The following is a 22,706-nucleotide window of genomic DNA, read 5'->3' as shown; positions in this document are numbered from 1 at the left end:
GTTTTGACTTTCCTCCGGGACTGTTCCATTAACACCGCAATAGATTTATGAGCCTCTTGACATTCGTACTCTTTGTTTGGCTGTTACAGGGAAAGTAAAGCAGGTGGAAGAGCGGAGATTTTTTAGAAACTCGTTTTTAATGATCTTGTCTACTCCAACAAAACTCGTGTTTTGCTTGTTTGGGTTGGGTAATGATCCTGTTTTCTTTGAGGAAAAAAGAAAAACACCTTTTAACATTCCAATTACATCTCACCTGCCAAGATAAAACAGTACATATTGTGCCTCGGCACCATTAAAATTCAAGACCTGGCAAGAGATCTGTGTGGATCATTTTGAGAGGTGAGACAAGAGTGGATTCAATTATGTTGATCATGTTTCATTTCACTTTGTTTATCTGCCTTTGGAGAGCACTTTCCTAAACAAGCGCCTCTCTGTGTTGGCTCGCGGAGAGAAAAATTCCTTTGCTTTCCAGAGGAACCCTGGGTAACATGACCACCTTTGGAACAAGATAGCACAGATCACTGTCACCTTCTAAGCGAGCGCACGCATCTCCCGCGCCGCAAAGCTTATGTATTCGGCGTTGATGTGCTTGAGCCGTGGCTGTGTGTGTCAGTGGGTTCAGTGTTTTTCATGTGCATGTGTACAGTGTGTGTGTTTAATTTTCCATGCAGTCACTGCCCTTAAGTCTTAGATTTACCAACGGGTCTGGGCCTGCTCTCCTCATTCCCAATTCAGCCTCGTGGGCTGCCAGTAATCCCTTGAGTACTGAGGGAGAGGGGTGGGGCTGGCAGGGTGGGGGTGGACGAGGTGCTTGGAGATAGTAAAAAAAAATAAAAAATTGTTGGTATGGTTTGCATCCCTACAGGTAAAAAAGGTAGTGCCAAGAACGGGGCTTGGCGTCCGGGAAATCCTATGCTGGGTTAGGCGTCGGTGAAGCCCAGCAGCGCTCGCTGCTCTTCTTCCGTCGGGCCCTCCTCCATCCAGAGTAAACAGGCCACCGCCGCACGCCCAGAAATAGACCACACGCACCTGGCACACGGCACGCTTTTCCACTGGTAGATCTCTCTCTCCTGACATTGGACAGTCGCTGCTAAGACCACAAATCCGGTTTTATAGAATTTGCTGAAAGAAGCATGATGTGTGCGCTTGTGCGAGCTGAGGGAGGTACGTATATATCCCCATCAGCAAAGGATTACAGGAGAGTTGTTTAAAGGGCAGTTCACCCTGAATTCAAAAACATTTTCTCGTTGCGAGTTTCATGTAGGAACCATTTTCTTTCTACCGAACCAGCTAACCGAATCACCGCGCAGAGGGAGGTAAGATGTAAGCGTTAACAGCGTCCTCCTTGGCCGAGCTGTAACGTTAGCAAGCCGAGTATAGAAGCACGTCTCCTTCTGCACAGTGATATCGTTAGCAAGTTCTTCAGAAAAAATATTGTTCCTTCATTAACTACTTTTATGGATTGTACAATGGAACTAGATGGAACAAGCCAAGTACCATCTAGTTCCATTATACTGGAGAGAATGCAGACATCTCTACAGCCAATATCTCAGAAACTAGGCAACTCACACCAAAACAATCTAGATTGATAAATGGAACTACACGTAAGAGAAAAACTGTGTTCTTTCTATTTTGGGGTGAACTGTCTCTTTGAAAAGAAGAGTAGTGTAGGAGGTGTTGCAGTTACACTTCACAGACCCAAACAAATGCCTAACAGTAACAAAATAAAACATTTCATTCATGTTTTCATGTAATGAATAAGACCAAACTGCTGATGATCACATCTACATTACACTATAGGTGTGTTTGGGCTCATTTCGTAAAATGTTCCCTGCGCTTGCATGCACCAACAAGTGCAGCAACACACACACGCACACACACACACCCCTTCACAACACAGCGCTCTGACAAGTGGAAACACCGCATGTGGTTTTATTTTGCTCACAGAAATCTTCCACTCTGACATGATAATTTAACAACGTTTATTTCAAATTGTTAAAATATGTACAAATGCAAATTTCAAATGGTAAGTGCACTATAAAGTTTTGGGTAGTTGTGCAAAAAGCATCACACTTCAGATGAGTAAAAAAAATTGCCCCTACTTTACTATGAAAAACAAACAGCAAATGTGTGTATTGAGTCTCAACGGCTTCCCTAAAACCGACACCACAGCCACAGCCCCCTGACCCTCACCCTCTAGAGACAACAAGCTGTAAATCCTGAGAGGGACAAAAAAACACAGCGTCATCACTCTTTACACCCCGATATTACTCATGTTCTCTGACAGCACGGGAGGCTTCATAAGGACAAACTGGCATTACAGCTACGAGGACAAAAATAGCATTGTATAAGTCACGTGAGCTTAAAAAACAAACAAAGAGTAAAACGGTTCGTGTGAAACGATGCTCTGTTGACTGAAGGCTCCAGCCTCTCAGTCAGAGGGAGTTTCCCCAGGTCGGACTGTCCCCGCGGCTGTCTGCTGTCCTCTACGGCGCAACTCTCTCCAAAAACACCTGTGGCGTTATCGTCCAGGAAAGTCCCCAACAACCACCGCCGTTTTCCACACCTGGGACTTTTAGCACCTTTAACTGTGACCTCATAAGGAAGACGATATGGAAATAACAAAAGTCCCACACAATCATCTGTGAAAAAGAAAGTGTTCTTTCATCAAGGTCATGTTGGTCCTCATGTCCTTTGGCATCCTTTATCCACCTTTTATTTGGGGGGGGGGGGGGGGGTATTAATCATGTTTTTTATCCTTTTTCATGTTTCTCTTTTATACACTTCTTTACAGATCTGTCCCTCCAACAAATAAATTAATTCATTTCAAGACAGACATTTTTTACTACTGCAAGGGAAAAGTCTATACACATAGAAAATGATATCTTTAATATCTATATGAAGAAGTCCACGGTGTGATGTGTGTGATAAAGGTAGAGTTTTTGCAGGAGGAATGGTGGTGACCGCAAAGATCCCAATGACTTCAAATATTTTGTTCCACATTATTCTCGTCCCCTTTACCTCCGTCACATGCTCCCCCTCCGTGCTCTTGAACACATCTCAGAGTGTGTTCGAGGGGCGGGCAGAGCGGTGTGCCGTGCCGTATTTTTAGCTACACTTGCAGGACTTCACGATCATATTGGACAGCTGCTCCACCTGAAGGTGAAAAATCAACAGTAATGTGATTAATCATCGGCTAAAGTGTTGCTTTCACATAAAATGTTCTGTAAACATTTCACCCCAGAGTGACGGTTACTTGGCCGCGGCATAGATACCTTGTGTTGCCTGCCCACGTAGTAGAGGATTGGCAGTGGCTCCAGTGTCTGGGGAACACAGCAGGGCTGGGCAGAGGCTCCTGGGTTGTGATGCTTGTATAGGGCCAAAATCTGTAAACAATTATATGAAGGGGAAAGACATGAAAACAGAGAACTCGGCTCAGAATTCAGCAACACGAGGTGAAAGCAGCTGTAATAGACTTGGATTTACGGGTTAGAGTTACGAGAGTGCTTTTAGCTAGAATCCAGTTATTATTCACAAAGTGTTGCTTCTTGAACAGTCTTTGTAAATGTAATTTTAAAAAGGTGTTGAATTCAATATTCAAAAATATAGCAGCAAACAGCTATTATCCATTTAAAGATATAGAGTAATGTCGACCTGAGCAGATAAAGGAAGTCGCTCTCCCTCTGAGTGTGTTGTAATCCAAGCTTCTCTTTGCTTTGTTTACTGTACATAGCCGGGCAGACCACATTAGCTAGCTCATGGACGCAGCTCTGCTCTAACACTGCGGTTACAGGTGATAACGCTGTCCTGACGTATACAGCGTTGTCGTAGTAGTTTAGCACCCACCCTCCGGTTCCCGCTCAGGAAAACACAACACGTCGGCTGCGAGCACTGTTAGCTGCGAGCCGCTGGCTTAGCTTTTGACATTTTAAAAGCCATTGTGTGGCAATGGAAATACTCCGAATATCGTATTTAGCAGCTTCAATGTTTGTAAACAAAAACATTTCTTGACTGTTTGATACTATATTTTACGGTAATCCATTCATTAGTTGTTGAGATATTTCAGTCTGGACCAAAGTGGTTTTGATATCAAAGTCCATCCATTCATTATTTTCCACTTATTCGGGGGCTGGGCAGCAGGTGCAGCAGGGGCAGCTGGCTTGACAGGGAATTCTATACGTCCATCTCCACAGCAACATTTCCCAGCTCTAACTGGGGAACCCCGAGGTGTTCCCAGAACAGATGAGATATATAATCTCTCCTGAATGTTTTGGGTGTATCCCGGGGCCTTTAATCAGTTGGACGTGCCTGGAAAACCTCTAAGTAAGCCGTCCATTAGGGTTCCTGATCAGATGCCCGAACCACCTCAGTCGGACCCTTTTGACACGAAGGAGCAGTCGCTCTACTCCGAGGTCAACAGTTAAAGTGCTATGTTATTTGTATTGGGCCTGCAACTAATGATAACTGTCAGTAACATTCATTTGTCATTAATTTGTATGTCATTAGTATGTTATTTTTTGGATTAATTGATTAATTGTATAGTCTATAAAATGTCAGAAAATTGTGACAAAATGACTTCCAAATGTTTTGTGGGGTTTTTGTCCGACCAACAGCAGAAAAATCTCACATTTGAGAAGCTGGAACCACTGAATGTTTGACTGAAATGTTTAATCATTTATTAGAATTATTCATTTTCTGTTGACCAACTAATTGACGATCAGCTCACCAGTAATTTAAACCCCCTAACAAGCCGTGACTCTAACACAGACTTCACCACTTGATGTGTTCCACACTACTGGTGGGGGAATCAAAACAGTCCTTTAGTTGCCAGAGGGGCAGAAAATCAAGTAGTCAGAAAGCTTTGGGTCTGAGTTGCCAAACCTTACATGACTGTGGCTTATTCAGCCATGTAAGCAGATGCGCTACAGTGAGGTGTTGCCCCATACCTGAGAATATTTGTTTTCAGCATTCCAGATGTAGGTGCAGGACCCCATGCAGTAATTGGCATTGTAGCCCGTTGGTTTATGTATCCATTTCCAGCCCAGATCTTTCCTGAAGTCGATGTACAAGCTCCGCACGCAGCAGGTCTCCGTCTGGCTGCATAAGAGAAAACGGGGGAACTATCTTTAGGGAAATAGTGTGATGATACGGCTTAAAGATATTTGCCTTTAAAAAGGTACATTTTCAGATAGTATTTCTTCAGGGAGTGCAGCTAGTGACAGTGTGGGCTCCATGGTAGCTCTGACAGCTTGGAGTGGTGGAGTAGCTGCAGGGGGCGGGGCTTAGCAAAGGGGCAATTGCTGCTGAGGGCCAGGCCATCGGCCTTGCACGGCAGCTCGGCCTCTTGTGTCAGTGGAATGCGGGGGGCATTGTAAAGTGCTTCATCCTACTGTAACTATCCTAAAATAACAGAACAACATGATATTTGCAGGATCGCTTACGCTGTGCAGGTTTCCTGTGTCTCCGTGGAGCGTTTTTTGCGCGAGGTGAGGTGGCTGCTGCTGTTCTGAGGGATGGACATGGTCAGGATGTAGGGTGGTTGCTTTGTCATAATTTGAAACATTCGTGTGTCTCCCCTATCAGTCTCGATCCCAGAGATCTTAAAGCTGAAGCCACTGTCGACACCTGTCTGGCCGCATTCACAGAACAGCCGAAGTTCGAAACCCTGCTCATCCACTGTTGAGACAGAAATTTACAACAGGGGGACATTTGAAACTGGTTGGTTACTTTATCTGTGAAGGTAAATATCATCTGGAAATTGCACTAGATTGCACCGAACTAAACAACTGGACAGAGGTCATAGTGGTACCAGATCAATAAACAAAGCGTGTTTATCTCACCGGTCCCTTTGAGCCAGTTCTGCAGGGTCTCAGTGACATCGAAGGACAGCCATTTGTCTCTCAACTCGTTGGTGACTAAGCGGGAAGCGAGGTAGGTGGGCGACGTCCCTGGTACGAGACCCTGGTACAGCTCCACCCGCTGATTATCAGCTATCGTGGTTTGCTTGATGAGCATCCGTAGCTCGGCGTTGGTCAGCAGGCGGTAATCTCCCACACTTTTCCGTATCTCTGAGATGTTGAAGAACATCGGGATACTTTTGAAGGCCTTGGTGGTCCCTGTGTCATTTTTTTCTGTGGGGATATATGAAACAAATACTTATTAGGAGATTTCACAAAAAATATTTTGGACAAACAAGTTCAGGCAAGAATTCATCTCGAGTTTTTGGATGCATAAAGGCACAATATGCCATCATGTTAGAGAGAAAACTCATAAGTAACTGACCCTGTCGTATAATTTAATGTCTCAAACAAATCTTATGCACAAAGAAGGGGCCCTAATTTAAATGCGAAATTTAATTCACATAACTTCACAAAAGTTATTTCCTTGAATCTGCCACTTAAAGGTGCAATATGTAATTCCTGACCTGATCATTTCTACTACTGGATCCCTACGATCTAAATTCACAGTCATCAGTTATATAGATAGAAAACCAACTACAAACTAACGGCAGGACAAAAATTCATAAACAATTCAAGAAAACTGCTGAAACTCGGTCAAAAATAACGCTGCTATCTTTGCGGGTGGCGTCAAAGAAAAGTTAATGTTAGCCATTGCTTGTGGTTTTTGTGCCGCTAACCAGGTGCCGTACGATCTATTGGAATAAATCTTAAACTACAAATATGTTTTTCTGCATTACACTACATTCATTTACTTTATTATATTTGCACACTGCGCTGCAAAATGTAACCCCCGGGATGTTTGTTACTCTGCTCTTCATAAACAAACTTCAGAATTCCGCACAAACACTCATAAAATGGAAAAGCCAAACTCACAGTGGTACTCACTAATCTTAACTGCAGCCAAACATTCATCTATTCCAGCTGCTGTAAAGTTCACCATAGAGAGCGTTTTGTTTTCTTACAGTATTCCTGCCCATATTTGCAACTTGTATTCCCCGAGGCGGCCCGCATCGTGACAGCGGGAACATTCCCCCTGCAGAGGCTGATGGAAAACAGAGCCAAGCTACTGAAGGCTTTAACGCCATAAATCTACCAGCGTTACATTACAAAAAGGATTAAGTTGGACGGGGACGTGCAAAGATAAGCGGAGGATGGGAGGGAAGAGGATCGAGAGTGAAATGCCATGTAAAAACAGAGAGTGAGAGAAGGTGTATAAGAGGGGGGGGTGTGAAAGAAAAACAGCAAAGTGAAGAATGCACTCATATGAATATAACTCACAGTTGTGAAGGGGTGGAAGGGTGTGAGCGGGTGTAAGGGGGTGCAGAGAAATTGGAGATGTGTATCAGTGGAGCCTGGGACCTGGCGCAGGCCCAAACCTTCCACTCTGCCTCAGCCTGCCAAAGCCGGGATTCTCTCCACTCAAAGTCCAGGAATTACTCTTTGACAGGAGCAAGAACGCAGCCTGTACCGGGATCTGCCGTGTCACGGCCGCCTGGTGTATTACTTACACAATATCACCATCTGTGTTGTTGCTTAGCTAGTGAGGCCAAAGTGAAACTGAAAAAGAGAGAGAGCTGTCGTGTGCTGGTAAGGGGGAAATGAGATGACATTCTGCCGGCCCCACCCAGAGCAAAAGTCAAATGTTTGGTTGGGGGTGCTCGAATTGAAACCCAGAGCGTCACAGCAGCATGGGAAGAGAGAGGCGAACTGGCATTGATGTACCATGCGACGCCAAGATAACGGAAAGTCTCCGTCTCCGGCTAGTGAAACCGAGATAAATGCGTGACGGGTTGGAGAAGTGTTTACTGAACAGGAAATGAAGTCACTTCCCCTAAGTTGGCTGCAGCTTCATCCTCACTTCTACTTTACAGTTAAGTCCCCGTCACTAAACTGCTCCATCTGATCAACAGAATTTCTGAACCAGGCCTCGCTCTGCCAGGTAGGGGTAAAGACAGCACGCTGGCCTGCGCACTAACAAGGGTGTGGGGGGGGATTTGTGTGTTGAATCAGGGCCTATCCGCAGGTAAGCCGGGGGACAGCTGTTGTGACAGGCAGGGAGACAGCTCTGTAATTACCAGTGGGAGGAACCAGATTCCAGCAACAGGCTAAATACCTGCCTCCTTTATATATATACGCTGGGCTCCACCCTCCCACAGCCCACTCGTCAATGTCTAGTTTCCCCCACCACGCCGTCCTGACACCCCCTTGCCACTCTTCTTCATTTACTCTAGGATATAACGAATACTTGGTAAACTAACTGCCCCGCCGAGTGGGGCGCAAAGTGGGCGCTTTCCAAACGGGGGGGGGGGGGGGGGGGAGTGTTCTCTCTGTTAACGAGCACAATTGGGAGAGGTGAACTTGTGTGGGCCTTCAACGGGGGGATGTGACTGATAATTAACCAAAGGGAATCCAGCCTAATCCGCCACGCAATTACCACGACGGAGGCTAAAACTATTAAGTTCTAAAACGCACACATATATGCATCCCTGTAGGCCGTTTAGGGGAATCAGGAAAGTGTGAGTCGTCCACTGAAAAAGAACCACAAATTGAGGTGACGAATAGGATTTGTTAATGAATGTATAAAAAAGAAAAACTTTTTTTAAATGGCTTTGCTCACACACATTCGTCTGTCTTTAACTCACAGAAGCTGGATTGTCGCCTACACCCTCCTGTGTGTGTGTGTTTTTTAAAATAATTGCAAAACACTTCTCGCTGGGCCTGCACACGTCCACTCGCACACTTGGCTCTCCCAGTGTGTTTTTAAGGAGCCGTGCCGAGGGTTAGGACGGTGGATGGCTGTTCTCTGGCATTCCACAGAGGTAGGAAACACATGCTCCCCATGGGCACCGCTTGCACCGGACCTGAGTCACTCGAGATCTCAGTGGCCATCGGCCTTGCCTTCCTTCCTGCCAAGCTGCCCCGTCACAAACACGCTGCAAACACACTGATAATAAGCTCAGGAAACAGAGGAGAGAGAGAAAGAGAGAGAGAGAGAGAGAGAGAGAGAGAGAGAGAGAGAGAGAGAGAGACTGGTAATTATGGGCGGAGAGATATGGGAATGAAGTGGAAAATGGTCAGGGAGAAGGAGATATGATGGAGGACAAGTGACAGGATAAGCAAAGGAGAACCCGATGCTCAAATTACAGGAAACCCCCAATCCCTGAGGGACAGAGAGAGAGAGAGAGAGAGAGAGAGAGAGAGGGTGAAGGATGTCTTCTCTCATCTCATTTTCCCTTGATTCTCTCCTGTTTTATTTTGGGGGGGGGGGGGGGGTTCCATCTAAGCAGAACAAAACTCAAGCCCCTTCATTTTTTAAAGTTCCTTTCTTCTCCGTTTGGTCTGCACACTCCTGAGCACGGTCCATCCACTCAAGTCTTCCTTTTGAAGTGGTGGATAAAAGAGGGATAGTGTGAATGCCTGCCTGATAGGGTGAGGAGTATAGACATGTAGAGAACAATGGAGCAAAGAAAAAAAGGCTGTTTATCATCACAGTTTGGGAGTCATTGCTTGATTACAGCCAAATACCATTTGGCTGTAATCAAACAGCGCATGTGAGCTAGCCAAACAAACAGCGCTAATAAAGCAGTAAAAATGCCACAGATAGCAGGAAAGGCAACACGGAGCGTCAGATCAGATGCAACACGCGGCCCTGCTAACTGGTAGCGCCTGTGATCTCTGAACTCCTGAAGATGTTGGGTGGAGATCAGATGGAGGTACACATGTTGGAGGGAATTTATTGACGAGACCGGAGCTGACCCCAGCCCACGGGGTGCTGATTAATTTGGGCTGTAGCTGCTAAATCTGTTTATGCTAGCACCTGCATTACGGTTTAAATATATGCAGAATTGCAACCCAGTAGCCACCAATGTTTGAATGTTTGCATTGAATGTTTCTGCAAACCAATGGATGAGTTGAATGACGGGGTTTTCTGAACCAAAAAAAAACATTTCTACACATTTCATAACAGCCTTGTTTTTGCGCTAGCAGAAACACACAATGCCACGTGGTTAACGTTGTGAGATGGTTGTTTAGGTTTAGGCACTACTTACGAAAAAAGATCATGGTTTGTGTTAAAATAATAACGTAACGAAACAACCGTAACAACATTACCTAACATAAGCAACAAGTGTAACAGGGTTACGTAACAAGCGGAAAGTCAGCGTTTTGTTTTGGTTTCGCACGGGACAGCAACAGCGGTCTACTGGGTAAAAGTCCTGTGTTTGACCAAATCCCCAGCCCTCTAATCCGCCCTCAGTGGACTCTTTTGCTTTTTTGTTACTTGTTATTACTGGTTATTCATACCGAGTAACTTTCAATAACGGTCACTCGATATATTCTACATCTCTTGTTCTGCGAGTCCCAAGAAAGTACAATGCCAAATTTTTTTCCTGCCAACTGACCTGTGAGTTGTTGTGGGCCAACGAAATGTCAATGTGAAATATCGGCTTTGAGCGACAAAATGCCTCAGACGGTCTTTTGGTTTGATTTTGATTTGCCATTATTAATGTAAGATCTGAAGAACAACCATTTTTGAAAATGGAAACGATCTTCTCCAGGATCGTTGCTTCCATGTGTGTGTGTTTCTTAAGAAGTACCTGTAAATGTAGGGCCATAAATCACAGCCCTTCTAGTACTTGACATTCTTAGTGCTGCAGTTAAGCCATCAGCAGTTCCCCCTCATTCTTGACAATGACATGTGATGACTGATGTATCTGGTACTCACCGGTCATGTTGAACTTGTGCAGCACCTTGGCGAAGTACTCCTCCTCCTCCTGCTCCGTGGAGATGTCCGTATGGACCTCGGTCTGCTGCTCCTTCAGCATCTCCTTGGTGCTGTTGTAGAGGGACAGCAGGGTGGTCGGGATCTCCTCCTCGTCTCCCGCCTGGTCTGCCTCGGGCTCTTTCGGCAAGCGCAGTTTGCTGAGGATCTGGCTCCTGATGGCCTCGATGCGCTTCTTCTTCACCATCTCCAGGTCCAGCGTCTTACACGTGGACATGCCGCTCACGTTGCCCACCGCGTACACAGCCACGAGCGCCAGGAACGCCAGCTTCATGGTGGCGACCGTTTGCACGCTTTGGTTCTCAGCGAATCCTCCCTCACCTTTTCTCTCGCCTGCTTAGAGAGCGGTGAATCACTCGGTGGGCAGGTGTGAGTGACGCGAGGTGTTTACACACCAGCAGAACAAATAAAGCAGTGTGGAGAGCCCGCAAAGTTCCGGACTACTGGTGCCACCGCTGTCGCTGTAAAAAAACAAAACACTTGTGTCTTCTTTGAGGGGATGGATGGAGAGAATCTCCCAGTGGGCGGACAGACGTCTAGTGATGAGCCAGCCCTCTGACTCAGCCACACAGGTAACGCGATGACGTCCCAGACGCTGAAATGAAGCCTGGAGCGGAGCTGTCAAATGCTATGAGAGCCCCAGCCCAGCCAAACGTGCACACAGACAGCAACACCCAAAGACTCAGAAGACCCTCAACGAGTCCACAATAATCCACCAACCCTCTGAATCCTGTCTTACTTGAGTATTTTAAACCTCCACGTGTCGGCCCAGTCTCCTCTTTACATGTCCTCAGGGAGCAGCAGAGCGAATGTGAAGGGAGCCGTGTAACACTCGGCAAAATGAACGGTTCTGGCAGAGCTCAACGTACTTAATATCGGAGTCTGACGCGTTTCAGCTGACACTGCTTCCTGTCCTCCTTGACCCACAAGGTTTCTTCACAGAGCACTCAGGGCTGCCCGGCACATGGACGCGATGTCAAGTAGGCCCTCTCTAAATGTCGAGAAGGAAGGGAAAACGGCAACGACGACCTCCTGAGCTTGAAGTGAACAAAAAAACGGCCAATTTTGAAGTTTGATCCGATGACCCCAGGGGCTTAAGCGTCGACCCCGGAGCTGATCAAATATCCTCGGCGCGGGGAACGAATGTCCAACCCAGTATTTTGGAATCTCACTGACTTACTCTAGACCAGTTCACAAAGCGATGCAGTCAAGCCATCAAGAAATGTCCCCGCAGGACAAAAAAAACCCATCTGATAAAGTGGTGTCGCTCTCCCGCTCTGACTACCTCTTTTTTTTTTAAGCAATAACAGCATGTGATCTGTGCACAGCTGCAGTTCACCAGAAAACGCTTTCAACGCCTCATGCCTCACACACACACACTCACTCACACACTCACGCAGGGCAGCTGTAACTGTGTCTTCATTCTCAAACACAATAATGTGATATCGGTGTATCAAGTCTGAGCAGCTCAAGCACGCTGTTGCCCGAACACTGTCCTCTTGTAGGGAAAGTTTGACACACCTTCTCTTTAACTGAGCGTACCATCCACAGACACAGCAGCAGCAATCGAGTTCCTTAACACTGTTCTGAGAGTCTATCCATCCATCGGTGTCGCCTCCTTGTATGCCCTGTGCAGCTCCTTCACACCTTCCCCCTTGAGTCTCCTCTGACACGACTCCCCTACTCGCACCTCTATTTAACTCCCCGTCTCTCTCTGTCTCTCTCTCTCTCTCTCTCTCTCCCCGTCTCTCTCTCTCTCTCTCTCTCTCCCCGTCTCTCTCTCTCTCTCTCTCCCCGTGCGCTGCCTCTCTCTCTCCCCTGGTGCTTGTCAGAGCTTGCTGGTGACAAAGTGATTTGTGGGAGCTCAGCTAACTTTTCTCTTGCACTCCCTCGCTCTGCCTTTCTCTCTCTCTCTCCCTCTAACTCCTCTTTTTTTTCTGGTTCCTGTTACTCGTCTAATAGAGCGAGGAGCTCTCCGCCCAGGAAATGAGGGTAACGGCCTCAGTGTAAAACATCTGCTGCTCAACAGAGCTCTGCCTGCCTTCTGTCCACATCAGGAAGCCAGGAGCCGAACACCCTGAATGACTGACTTTAGAGGCACCGGCTCCCTAACATTCTCTGGCCTGTCTGCCACTGGCCGACCGTGTCAACAGGCCCTGCATGGCACTGTTGTCCCGCCAACTGACCGCCACATTTACCTGGTGGCTGTGAAGGCGGGCAGGGCTGCCAGGCCCAGGGATCTGAGCCACTTGGGGCCGGCGTGTCTAAAAGTAGAAGGGTGAATTTGAAGGGATGGAGATGCCAACAGGGCTGGACCGTGCGGCGCACTGACATACGTCTGGGTGCCTTTTTTAGAGGTTGGATTGTGTATTTTCAAAAGGAAGTCTAGACTAAAACAACCTGGGGATGGTTGTAATGCTTTTGTTTCTGTCTGAGGGAGGGTTCAACAGGGAAGTACAGATAGTAGATGGACATAGTATTCAGGCTTTGGTATTTTTATTTTCCTTTAGGTTTTGCCCAAAAGTGTTTCCCCTTGTTGTTTATTGTCTTCCGTTCACAGCTATGAAGAATGAGCTATTCATCAAACACTGGCAACAAACGGTGACATTTAGCAAAGGGAAACTCAAGGCAGAAATCCCCTAAAATACCAACAATGATAACAACAGAACAAGATGATCGCTCAGACAAAGACACCTACAGTGTGTCCCACAGTGCCAACAGCACGGTGTCTCTGATTACCATTAATTATACCAGGGTGAGACTAATACGAGTGAGGCTTTCAACAGTCAACAACTACTACTCTAACTTGTGTGTTGGTCTGTGGGAGCTCTGGTGGGTGCATGCTGCCGCCTGGTGGCCAGAGATGGTGCATTTTGGGGGTTGACTGTCAACTTCAAGCCTGAAATATTTAGTCATTTTTTTCTGATCCACACTTGTGTTCTTTTCTCACAAAATAATTGTCCATTACAAATGTACACAACTATTATAACAGTATTGAGTTAGAGAAAGGTCAATTACACATCTTCCTTCTGTATAATTTTGTCTGAGAGATAAAATAACTATATATATATATATATATAAATAGGGCTGCTCCCTCTTAGTCCATTAGTTGACTAATCGGTTGATTTGGTCTTAGTCAACCAACATTCCTTAAGTCGTTTTTATGCTTTTTTTTCACGCTGGATGGCATTTTTCCAATAGCACATCTTTGGCAAACACAAGACGTGGTGCTTTTGTGTAATTCTTTGTGGAGAAACCAGGCGGCAGCCTCTGGTTCTGGTTCTCTGCATTCTCTCCACTGGCCATCAGGGGGCGACTCCTCTGGTTCTAAAAAGATGTCAGATTGTATAGAAGTCTATGAGAAAATGACTACTTCTCACTCGGTCTATTCCCTCAGTAAATGCTTTAGGGGCAGGGCTACCTTATGGTTGACAGTTCGCTACCAGAGCCGTATATGGTGTCTCTACCACGGCGTCACTCCTCAGCAGTCCAAATATGGTTACTATATTTAATATATTCACTGGTTGCAAAAAACCAAGATGGCGACGGCCTCAGCGGTTTTGCTTTGGTTATTAACATAGCTCCTTTAACCAGAGATGCATCTTGGGATAAAAATGAAGGGCCTCTGAGTATTAGACCAAGAGAGTATGATAAAAGAGGAAGCCACTGAACACACACACAAGTTGCAAATAGATAAAGCCTGATTCAAAACCACCTACTGTATTTTCTCTGCTCTCCGGTGGTTTTCTAACGTACCGCAACGGGCCTCTAAAGACAACAACCTATACGTGCCTCACTGACCCCGTTCAACCGACATGCCTCGCCAGTCTGCCATGGGCCACTTCATATCCTGCACCCACAAGGCCCTCGATGCCAGCACCTCAAGGTGTCAAGGTGAGTGTCTCCAGAGCACAACGCGGTCCGCTTTCCCATCATTCGCCGTGAGGCCCTAAATGACATCTCGTGTGATTCTGCAGAGGATCCCATAGAGCTGCGGCAAAGCCCAAAGTCTCTGGGCCAGACGAGCCGAGGGAGGGACGCTGGGGGAAAAAATATTCACAGTCAACAGAGAGAACAGAACAGTCTATAAATCATGCAACCACATCAGAGTTGGTCATGTCTGTGGCAGAGTGACACGACGCTGCAGCTTCTTTCAACAGCGGTGTGAGGCGCTCTCTGGAACTTTGTTTTTGATAACAGCTCATATACTAATGGACAAGCGTGTAAAGTACACAACGTGTTTCAGTGAAAGGGATCTTTTAGTCAAGTAAAAGTGGCAAAAAAACAACATAAAAATACAAAGATTTTCACTAAATGTTCCAGGTAACAGGACTACAGGGATCAGAGGCTCAAAAGCAAAAATTAACCTAGCAACTTGGACGAACTTGCAGGGAAACGGTGGAAATAGAGCGGTTAAATACCACAGGGCTGACGAGGGTGGAAACAGGTGTGTAGGTGGGTGGGGCAGTCAGGTGATGGGGAAAAGAAGGAAAGTCTGAGGGCATCTTGTGGATGAATGGAAAATGGTAATAAAGGGGCCTGAGGAACAGGGGATGCAGGAAAAGGAGGAAAAGGAGGAGGAGGAGGAGGAGGAGGAGGAGGAGGAGGAAGAGGAAGAGGAAGAGGAAGAGGAGGGACTGAGGGACAGACAGACGGTGACAAAATTAAAGACCTGCATTTAAAATCATACTCAAGTAAAAGTACAGAGGTGTCATCAGCGAAATGTACGTAAATCATTAAGATTTCAGTCCTGGTTCAGTTAGCATTTCTGTTTGAGTGAAAAGAGTTTAACAGTCTGGGGGTCTTGGTCTGCCGTTTTTTAGAAATGTCTACATATAGTTCCATTTTGTTGTGTGTAAATGACGGAGAAAAACTGTAATACAGCATTTCTTTTTCTGGGAATGTCACTAGACACCCAGTTTATAATACTGTAAATAAATGAATTTCGCAATACTTCCATCAATGGGCCATAGGCTCAATCCCCACTGTGTGACCTCCTTCAGCGATAGATAGTGATTTAATGTACATTTATTTTAATGAATATATTCAGAGATTGCCACTTTAAGTACCAAAAGCAAAAGTACTCATAATCCACAGACTTGTGAGCCATGATGAAACTTATATATCTTGAGTAACCAGTTCATGGTTTCTGGAAGAGACTTTGCTATTGAGGTTTTCAAATGTATTCTTTTACACTTTAAGCACCACAAGCCGTTATGCTGGAGAGAGTGCAGACACATCTCTACGGCCGATATCTCCAAGACGTGGCAACTTACACCAAAACATTCTAGCTAAATATACAGCACGACAGGTAAGAGGAAAACATTTTTGGGGGGTGAACTGTCCCTTTAACGACCGTCCACCTCTCCTATTGGCCCGTCTGAGCCAGCAGTCTCCTTGGTTAAAACGAGCGTGCATCCACGCGCGCGTTGTAAACTCACGTAGCCAGCTCTGTGAATTGGCTCTATATCGGTTACCTGTTGCTCTTTTTCTTGCGCAGTGTCAAACGTCCTAATGAGTCCTTATTATCTCTGTGTTCATGAATAAATGAGACGTCGTGTCGATACGAAAACGAGGACTCGAGAGTGAGACAGTGGACTGACCGTCTGTCTGTGTGTCGACGCGAGATAACAACCAGAGAGGGTTACCAAGGGGACGACGCACCGGGACGAGGAGACGGAGAGAGACCGCCTCTCACTACTGAGCTACTGTATTTCATACTCACGCTAGGCATTGACGCCCAGAGGACATGTAAGCTATAGCTTTGCGGACTTTCGATGGACTTACCCGCAGACTCGCTGCTGACCTGTCGATGAGGAGACCCGTTCACATTCTGCTGCGCAGGTGAGTGCGCCTCTCGCGCTGGTTGCGACACTTACAACTTGGCGTGAATTGGTTTTGTCAACACACATCCTCTGAATGTAGAACTGTCCCTCAAACAGAAATACATTTGACCAGGTTTGTAGGAAAACTGCAAACCCCAAAGGAAATAGACATGCGCACTTAATGCCATTTTATTTCGGGGATTCCATTCGATTTTGGTGAAGTGCCGAGCGTGCTTTTCTCTCTTGACAGGTGACAGCCGCTAACTGCCGATGGAGAAATATGAAAAGCTGGCCAAAATCGGCGAGGGTTCGTACGGCGTGGTGTTCAAGTGCAGACACAGGGACACGGGCCAGATAGTGGCCATCAAGAAGTTTGTGGAGTCTGAAGACGACCCCGTCATCAAGAAGATTGCATTGCGAGAAATACGCATGCTGAAGGTGAGAACAGAGCATCAGCCCCGCAGTATCAAGTTGGGCCCACATCTAACACCGCGGAGTGGACACTGTGCACGCACACAGGTGCGCATGCACGCAGCAAGGCCGTGTGGTCTTTTGTACACTGTGAGGTCATGCAGGTGTAATCAGCCTACACACAATAGACAGGGCAGCTTTAAAGAGCTTGAAAAACATTTACGTTTTTGGAAAACAAACTTTTAAAAAGACAGAATAAAACTAAGTGTAAACATGTATACAATGTGTGGAAGAAAATCTGAAGACAAACAAAAATAACAGCCATAAAGACAGCATTAGGATGCATGCTTTAGATCCTCTATAGGTTGAATTAAGTATTTCGTCCAACATTTTATGCCGGTCGAGCGCTAAAAACAGTGTCCACGGTGTCTGTCGGTCCCGCAGCAGCTGAAACACGTGAACCTGGTCAACCTGCTGGAGGTCTTCAGGAGGAAAAGACGGCTCCACTTGGTGTTCGAGTTCTGCGAGCAGACGGTCCTCAATGAGCTGGACAAACACCCTCGAGGGTAAGTCTGGGGAAACGCAGCCGTGGCGTGTCTGTGAGTTGTGGGGGATGCTGAAGGGCCACAAATGTAGACAACTGAAGACATTGCTTCTCTCTCCTCCAGAAGCGTATCTGTTATCTACTTCGCTGGTACCTCTTTTCAAAATTCATGACAAGATTGCAGTGGTGGAATTTACATTTCCTCATAATGTAAAAACACTTTTGAGGCACTTTAGTCAAGTACTTTCCTTTTATGCTACTTTGTACGTTACTACATCTTAAATTGTACGTTTTACTCCATATTTGAGAGTGAGATACAAGTTACTTCTCAGACACAACGACACAAATATACTTTAGTAACTTTTTATATCTTGGTTACATTTGACTGATAATACTTCCTTTTACTTAAAGTCACAGTGTGTAGGATTTAGTGCCATTTAGCGGCGAGGTTGCAGATTGCAACCAACTGAATACCCCTCCGCTCACTCCCCCCGCGGTATCGTGAGCCGCCGAGTTCAAAACCTCGGTGACGGCGTGGCCTCGCTCAGAGGTCATCCTCGCCGCAATAACGCTACTTTAAGAGCAAAATGGTTCTTTTCTCTCCATTCTTTGAGCACTCCTCAGACACATCTAAAGTCACAAGATCAGATTTGTACTTTTTGACATCTGATGTCACACAGCACGCCCAGGCCACAATGGCCAGTTGCTATCGGACCATTTCCCCCACATGGCTGTGCAGCAGAAACTCTAGCTGCTCCAGAAAACAAAGGCGCTGTTGCCGTTAGAGACGGGCCTAAGGTTACCCGGGGTGACACGAGGTGCTGTGTAAAGCACCACTTCTGTTTTTAGTTTTTTAAATAATAGACGAGGAAAAGAAGACTAGCAGAAGGTTTTAGTTGAGTTCCTCTTACGACGATCAATAATCCTTTGTGTGTCGTCCTCTGCAGGGTCCAGGAGGCTCAGCTGAAAAGCATCGTGTGGCAGACTCTGCAAGCTGTTAACTTTTGCCACAAGCACAATGTCAGTACATTTTTAATATGGATCTTTGTTTCATGTTTTTTTATCTGAAAGGATACATTTGGAGTTTCCAAGACTGGATTAGAACTTTTCTTTCTTGCCGTATGAACAGTGCATTGAACACATTGTTTCTGCTCTCTCTCTCCATGCTGGTTAGACAGTCACACATTCACAGTGGGACAAGTCTTTAAAAGCTAGGGGACAAAGTCCACAGCCTCACAGAAGAAGGCACTTTGTTTTTAATTCACAGAATGCGAAAAAATGAAGACTGTATTTTGTCCACGAATGACTACAGCAACAAATAACTTTGTGTACATCCGATTATTGTTTTAAGAAGTTTTACTGTTGACTATTTTATTTTTCCCCAAACATTATACAGTATCTATATATATCTATATATATATTGCTCTACTACTCTGCTTTACTTTATTTCTACATTTACCTACATGAGGACTTTGTATCTGTATCATTGCGTTACATATACAGTACCATATCAAGTTGTTATTATTATTATTACTTACTTAACCAGGTCAACATTTATATTTTAGAGTAGGTAACTTGCTGACTGTGGCTGCTCACAGCATTATTTCGATCATGTTTTTTGTGTGATAGCAGTTTGCCATTTCCCCAGAATCTTTCAAAAGATCGTGCAATCTTAGATAGAATTTATTTCGAACATGTGATGTTATGAAAACTAACAAGTAGAACCAATGAAATGAACAGTAAACATATACAGCAAATAAGAAAACCAACCAATAACAACAACAGCAGTAAGCATCACGGTCCTAAGAGAGACGAGGCCCGTTTCCTCATTCTCTCAAAAAACATGTTGATCCATCCTCTAGAAAAATGTATTCACACCTCGTTTCATTTCTCCATCTAAACCATTTCATAGATTCACCCCACAAATTGACGTACCCATGCGACATGTGAGATTTGACAACTACTCTAACTCGTCGGACATTAGATTGAGCGTTATTCCAGATCACAATGAGCAAACTCTGACTTGGTTTAGGCTTCAGTTCCCCCTCAGCGACTACAATGCAGTGTTCAGTTTCAATATTGAAATGTGCTCAGCTTTCTGATCTCTTGCTGTCGTTCCTCCAGGTCCCTTCCTCATCCGTCAGCCTCAATATAAGCATCTCTCTCTCTCTCTCTCTCTCTCTCTCACTAAGAGATTGTGTATCACGTTTCCTAAATCCTTGATGCCGAGCGTTTGTGTTGCAGTGCATCCACCGTGATGTAAAGCCAGAGAACATCCTCCTCACCAAAACCGGAGTCATCAAGCTCTGCGACTTCGGCTTTGCCCGCATTCTGAGTAGGTCAATCCAGAGAGCCAGTGCATTTAGTGTTAATCTCTAATGATTTATTCAACATGGGACCCGAACGGGCTCCTGCCGATGGCCTCCTCACTTTCAATGTTATAAAGAAGGCATTGCACAGGAGGGCCGCTCCGCCAGTTAGCGTGTCTCTGTTTACCCTTCCTGCCTTGGGTTTCGGGTGTTATGTTTCCATACATTAACATGTAGTCGTTGTAATCCCTTCCTCTACGACGCTCGTGTTATTTGGTGTTCAATATGTAACGTCTAAGTGCATGTCCCTACAAGTTATCTCCGTCTGCACACTCAGCAGGACCAGAAGATGACTACACGGACTACGTGGCGACCCGCTGGTACCGGGCCCCTGAGCTGCTGGTGGGGGATACTCAGTACGGGCCCCCCGTGGACGTTTGGGCCCTGGGCTGTGTCTTCGCTGAGCTGCTCCACGGGAATCCACTGTGGCCCGGGAAGTCCGACGTTGACCAGCTCTACCTCATCCGAAAAACTCTAGGTACACCGAGGGGCCACAGTATACCGATCGCATACGACGTTGCTCTCTTAAAGGGTCTCTTTGGTCCTTTTCAACCTGGATTCATGGACTGGGATATTTTTCCCATGTTTTTGCGTCACAGGGACTAACGGGAACAATGATTTTTGACATTGGTCCAGTATCGAAGGAGAATGCTGCAGCCGCTAAACAGGCTGCAATGTAATCGCTCAGGACAACTCCTCACCGTCAATGTAGTCACTAAAAGTGCTCGTTTTTGCCACTGACGAGCTCAGATTATTATTAGAAGTGTCTTACAACATTATGGAAAGAACCCCACAGAGAAATGAAACCGTCGTTTTTGGCTTTCTCTCGATATAGTTTGTTGGTTAATCTGCATCTGGCTCTGAGAGGTCTCGTTCTGAAATCTCACGTCGCTTCCACATGGTGGAAATCAGCCAATTATTCAGCCACGACATTGAAAATCTTCTAGATAACACTAAGCTACGCTTTCTGTACTTCAACACAACAAAATCCGACAACACCGACACTCCTCTTTCCGACTCTCACTCACATTTCCACCGTTTTTCACATGACACAATAACAAACAGACCGGATCAAGCAAAAGGTAAAGAGAAAATAATATATTTTTCCTTGACGGTGAGGAGTGGCCCCGAGCAATTACATTGCAGCTGCAGCATTCAAAACTAGACCAGTTTAAAAATTGTCCCCATTACTCATTTACAAAAACAGAAACATGGAAAATAGGGTCCAGTTCCCACAATCGGCAGATGGATTTAATAGTTCATTTTTTTTTAAATCATAAAATACCATATCTTCTATCTCAGTCTTGTGGTTGGTTTGCTTTCCCACCATAAAGAAACTGCACCGAGGTCGCTTGAAAGCAGACTTTTCAAGCGACCTCGGTGCGGTCGTTTGACCATTAACAGCTTTCACACCAGTCTAACTAAAACCAAATGGGCACATGCTCCAGAGTTCCAGTGAACTGAATCAAACAGGTTAGGTGTGAAAGCAACCGTAAGAAACGTTCACTGAACAGGAACCTTGGACTTCCCATTTCCTTTCCCAATTGCTCTTGTGGGTTTGTTGAACCAGTATAGAAAGCAGGCCTTGCCCCTTTATTGTTAAGGAGATAGTTAGATGTTATATATACATTTACATGAGGTTTCTTTTGAGTCTTAAGGTTTGTGAACCGTTTACCACACACACACACACACACACACACACACACACACTGATTGTAATGATCTCCTCTCTGACCTCAGGTGACCTGATCCCTCGTCACCAGCAGGTGTTCCGCTCCAACGTGTTCTTCACTGGAGTCAGTATTCCTGAACCCGACACGACGGTACGAATCCGGCTGCCACATGTTCTCAACAGAGAGGCGATGAAGTGTGGTTGTATGTTCTTACTTCACATTTATTTTTTTGCTCTCAGGAGCCCTTGGAAAAGCGCTTCCATGGCGTGTCTCCTCACGCCCTCCATGTTATGAAGGTATGTTATGTTCATGAGTGACAGAGCCTGGCTTATATACCGGCATTGCCGATGACTCCGTGTAAATCTATGCGTCTTCCTGTGAGCAGTCATGCCTGGTGATGGACCCCGCGCTCCGGCTGTCCTGTGAAGAGCTGCTGGAGCTGGCGTACTTCCAGGAGGAAGCAGCCAACTGGGGCCGCGAGAGCGAGCGGCCGGGACGACGACACGACAGGGGCTCCCGACGCAGGCAGCCGGGGGTAAGCACGGAAAAACGCGGGAACTCGTTGGTGGAAGAAACCGTCCCGTGACTCCCAAACGTACACGCTGTGCACGCTGCTACAGCCACCCTTTTTACCGCCAGGCATCCTGATAAAGCGTCATCTCACCCAGTTTCTCTCCCTCTCTTCCCCTTTCCTCCCTCTAGGCTCAGTACCTTCCTCAGTTACCAAACAGCAACATCTCACCAGCACCGGATGTTAAGAAACAGGTGAAGCATAAATATCACCTGCCCAACATTTAGCAAAGCCGAGAGAGAGAGAGAGAGAGATGGACTTGTGCTATGTTTTTGAGCAATTATTTGAATAATATCCTTGGTGTGACGGTGAAAAAGTGTATTTTCACTTTCATTTGACTTTCAGATTTGTCATTTGTTATCGCTTAATATTCTTTACACAACAAACAATAGTTTACAGTTGGCAACACACTTATAGTAAGTGTCGGGTTTTCCTGTCTTTAAAAATGATATTAAACAGCTCATGAAAGTCACAACTGTGCCGTCATCACTCCGACAAAAGTACTATTTGTTTTGTTTTGTTTGTGGCGCAGTAAGTGACAACAAATGATCAGGTTTATATCGGCTACAAATA

At 45.8% G+C, this 22,706-nt stretch overlaps 2 protein-coding genes and 1 long non-coding RNA gene across 8 annotated transcripts; 1 reads left to right on the top strand and 2 right to left on the bottom strand.

Annotated features, from left to right (window-relative positions):
* Positions 1–1,967: 1,967 nt before the first annotated feature.
* On the bottom strand, positions 1,968–12,616 carry tgfb1a (transforming growth factor, beta 1a). The gene is made up of 6 exons (XM_076101023.1): positions 10,684–12,616; positions 5,841–6,131; positions 5,442–5,676; positions 4,947–5,097; positions 3,276–3,386; positions 1,968–3,156 (listed from the first exon to the last, which is right to left on the bottom strand). The coding sequence occupies exons 1-6, from the start codon at positions 11,012–11,014 to the stop codon at positions 3,109–3,111; spliced, it is 1,167 nt and encodes a 388-aa protein (XP_075957138.1). The 5' UTR covers positions 11,015–12,616; the 3' UTR covers positions 1,968–3,108.
* On the bottom strand, positions 6,846–10,676 carry LOC142959649 (uncharacterized). The gene is made up of 2 exons (XR_012956230.1): positions 7,239–10,676; positions 6,846–7,002 (listed from the first exon to the last, which is right to left on the bottom strand). It is a non-coding gene; the product is annotated as an uncharacterized LOC142959649 (long non-coding RNA).
* Positions 8,307–22,608, top strand: LOC142959647 (cyclin-dependent kinase-like 1). 6 transcript variants are annotated; one of them, XM_076101025.1, is made up of 12 exons: positions 8,316–14,634; positions 15,943–16,051; positions 16,293–16,584; positions 16,816–17,003; positions 17,421–17,542; positions 18,468–18,540; positions 19,765–19,855; positions 20,167–20,367; positions 21,630–21,712; positions 21,802–21,858; positions 21,948–22,097; positions 22,265–22,608. In XM_076101025.1, the coding sequence occupies exons 4-12, from the start codon at positions 16,836–16,838 to the stop codon at positions 22,358–22,360; spliced, it is 1,041 nt and encodes a 346-aa protein (XP_075957140.1). In that variant the 5' UTR covers positions 8,316–14,634; positions 15,943–16,051; positions 16,293–16,584; positions 16,816–16,835; the 3' UTR covers positions 22,361–22,608. The 6 variants fall into 6 exon arrangements, with proteins under 6 accessions (XP_075957144.1, XP_075957142.1, XP_075957140.1 ...); XM_076101029.1 differs by having other exon boundaries at positions 8,307–14,634; positions 15,943–16,584; positions 17,424–17,542; XM_076101026.1 differs by lacking the exon at positions 15,943–16,051.
* Positions 22,609–22,706: the final 98 nt, after the last annotated feature.

The sequence above is a fragment of the Anarhichas minor genome, unplaced genomic scaffold (assembly GCF_050575085.1).
Source record: "Anarhichas minor isolate MPS153535 unplaced genomic scaffold, ASM5057508v1 ptg000026l, whole genome shotgun sequence".
NCBI classification, from domain to species: Eukaryota; Metazoa; Chordata; class Actinopteri; order Perciformes; family Anarhichadidae; genus Anarhichas; species Anarhichas minor.
The sequence above is the reverse complement of the archived record's forward strand: the minus strand, read 5'-3'. Positions and strand labels throughout refer to the sequence as shown.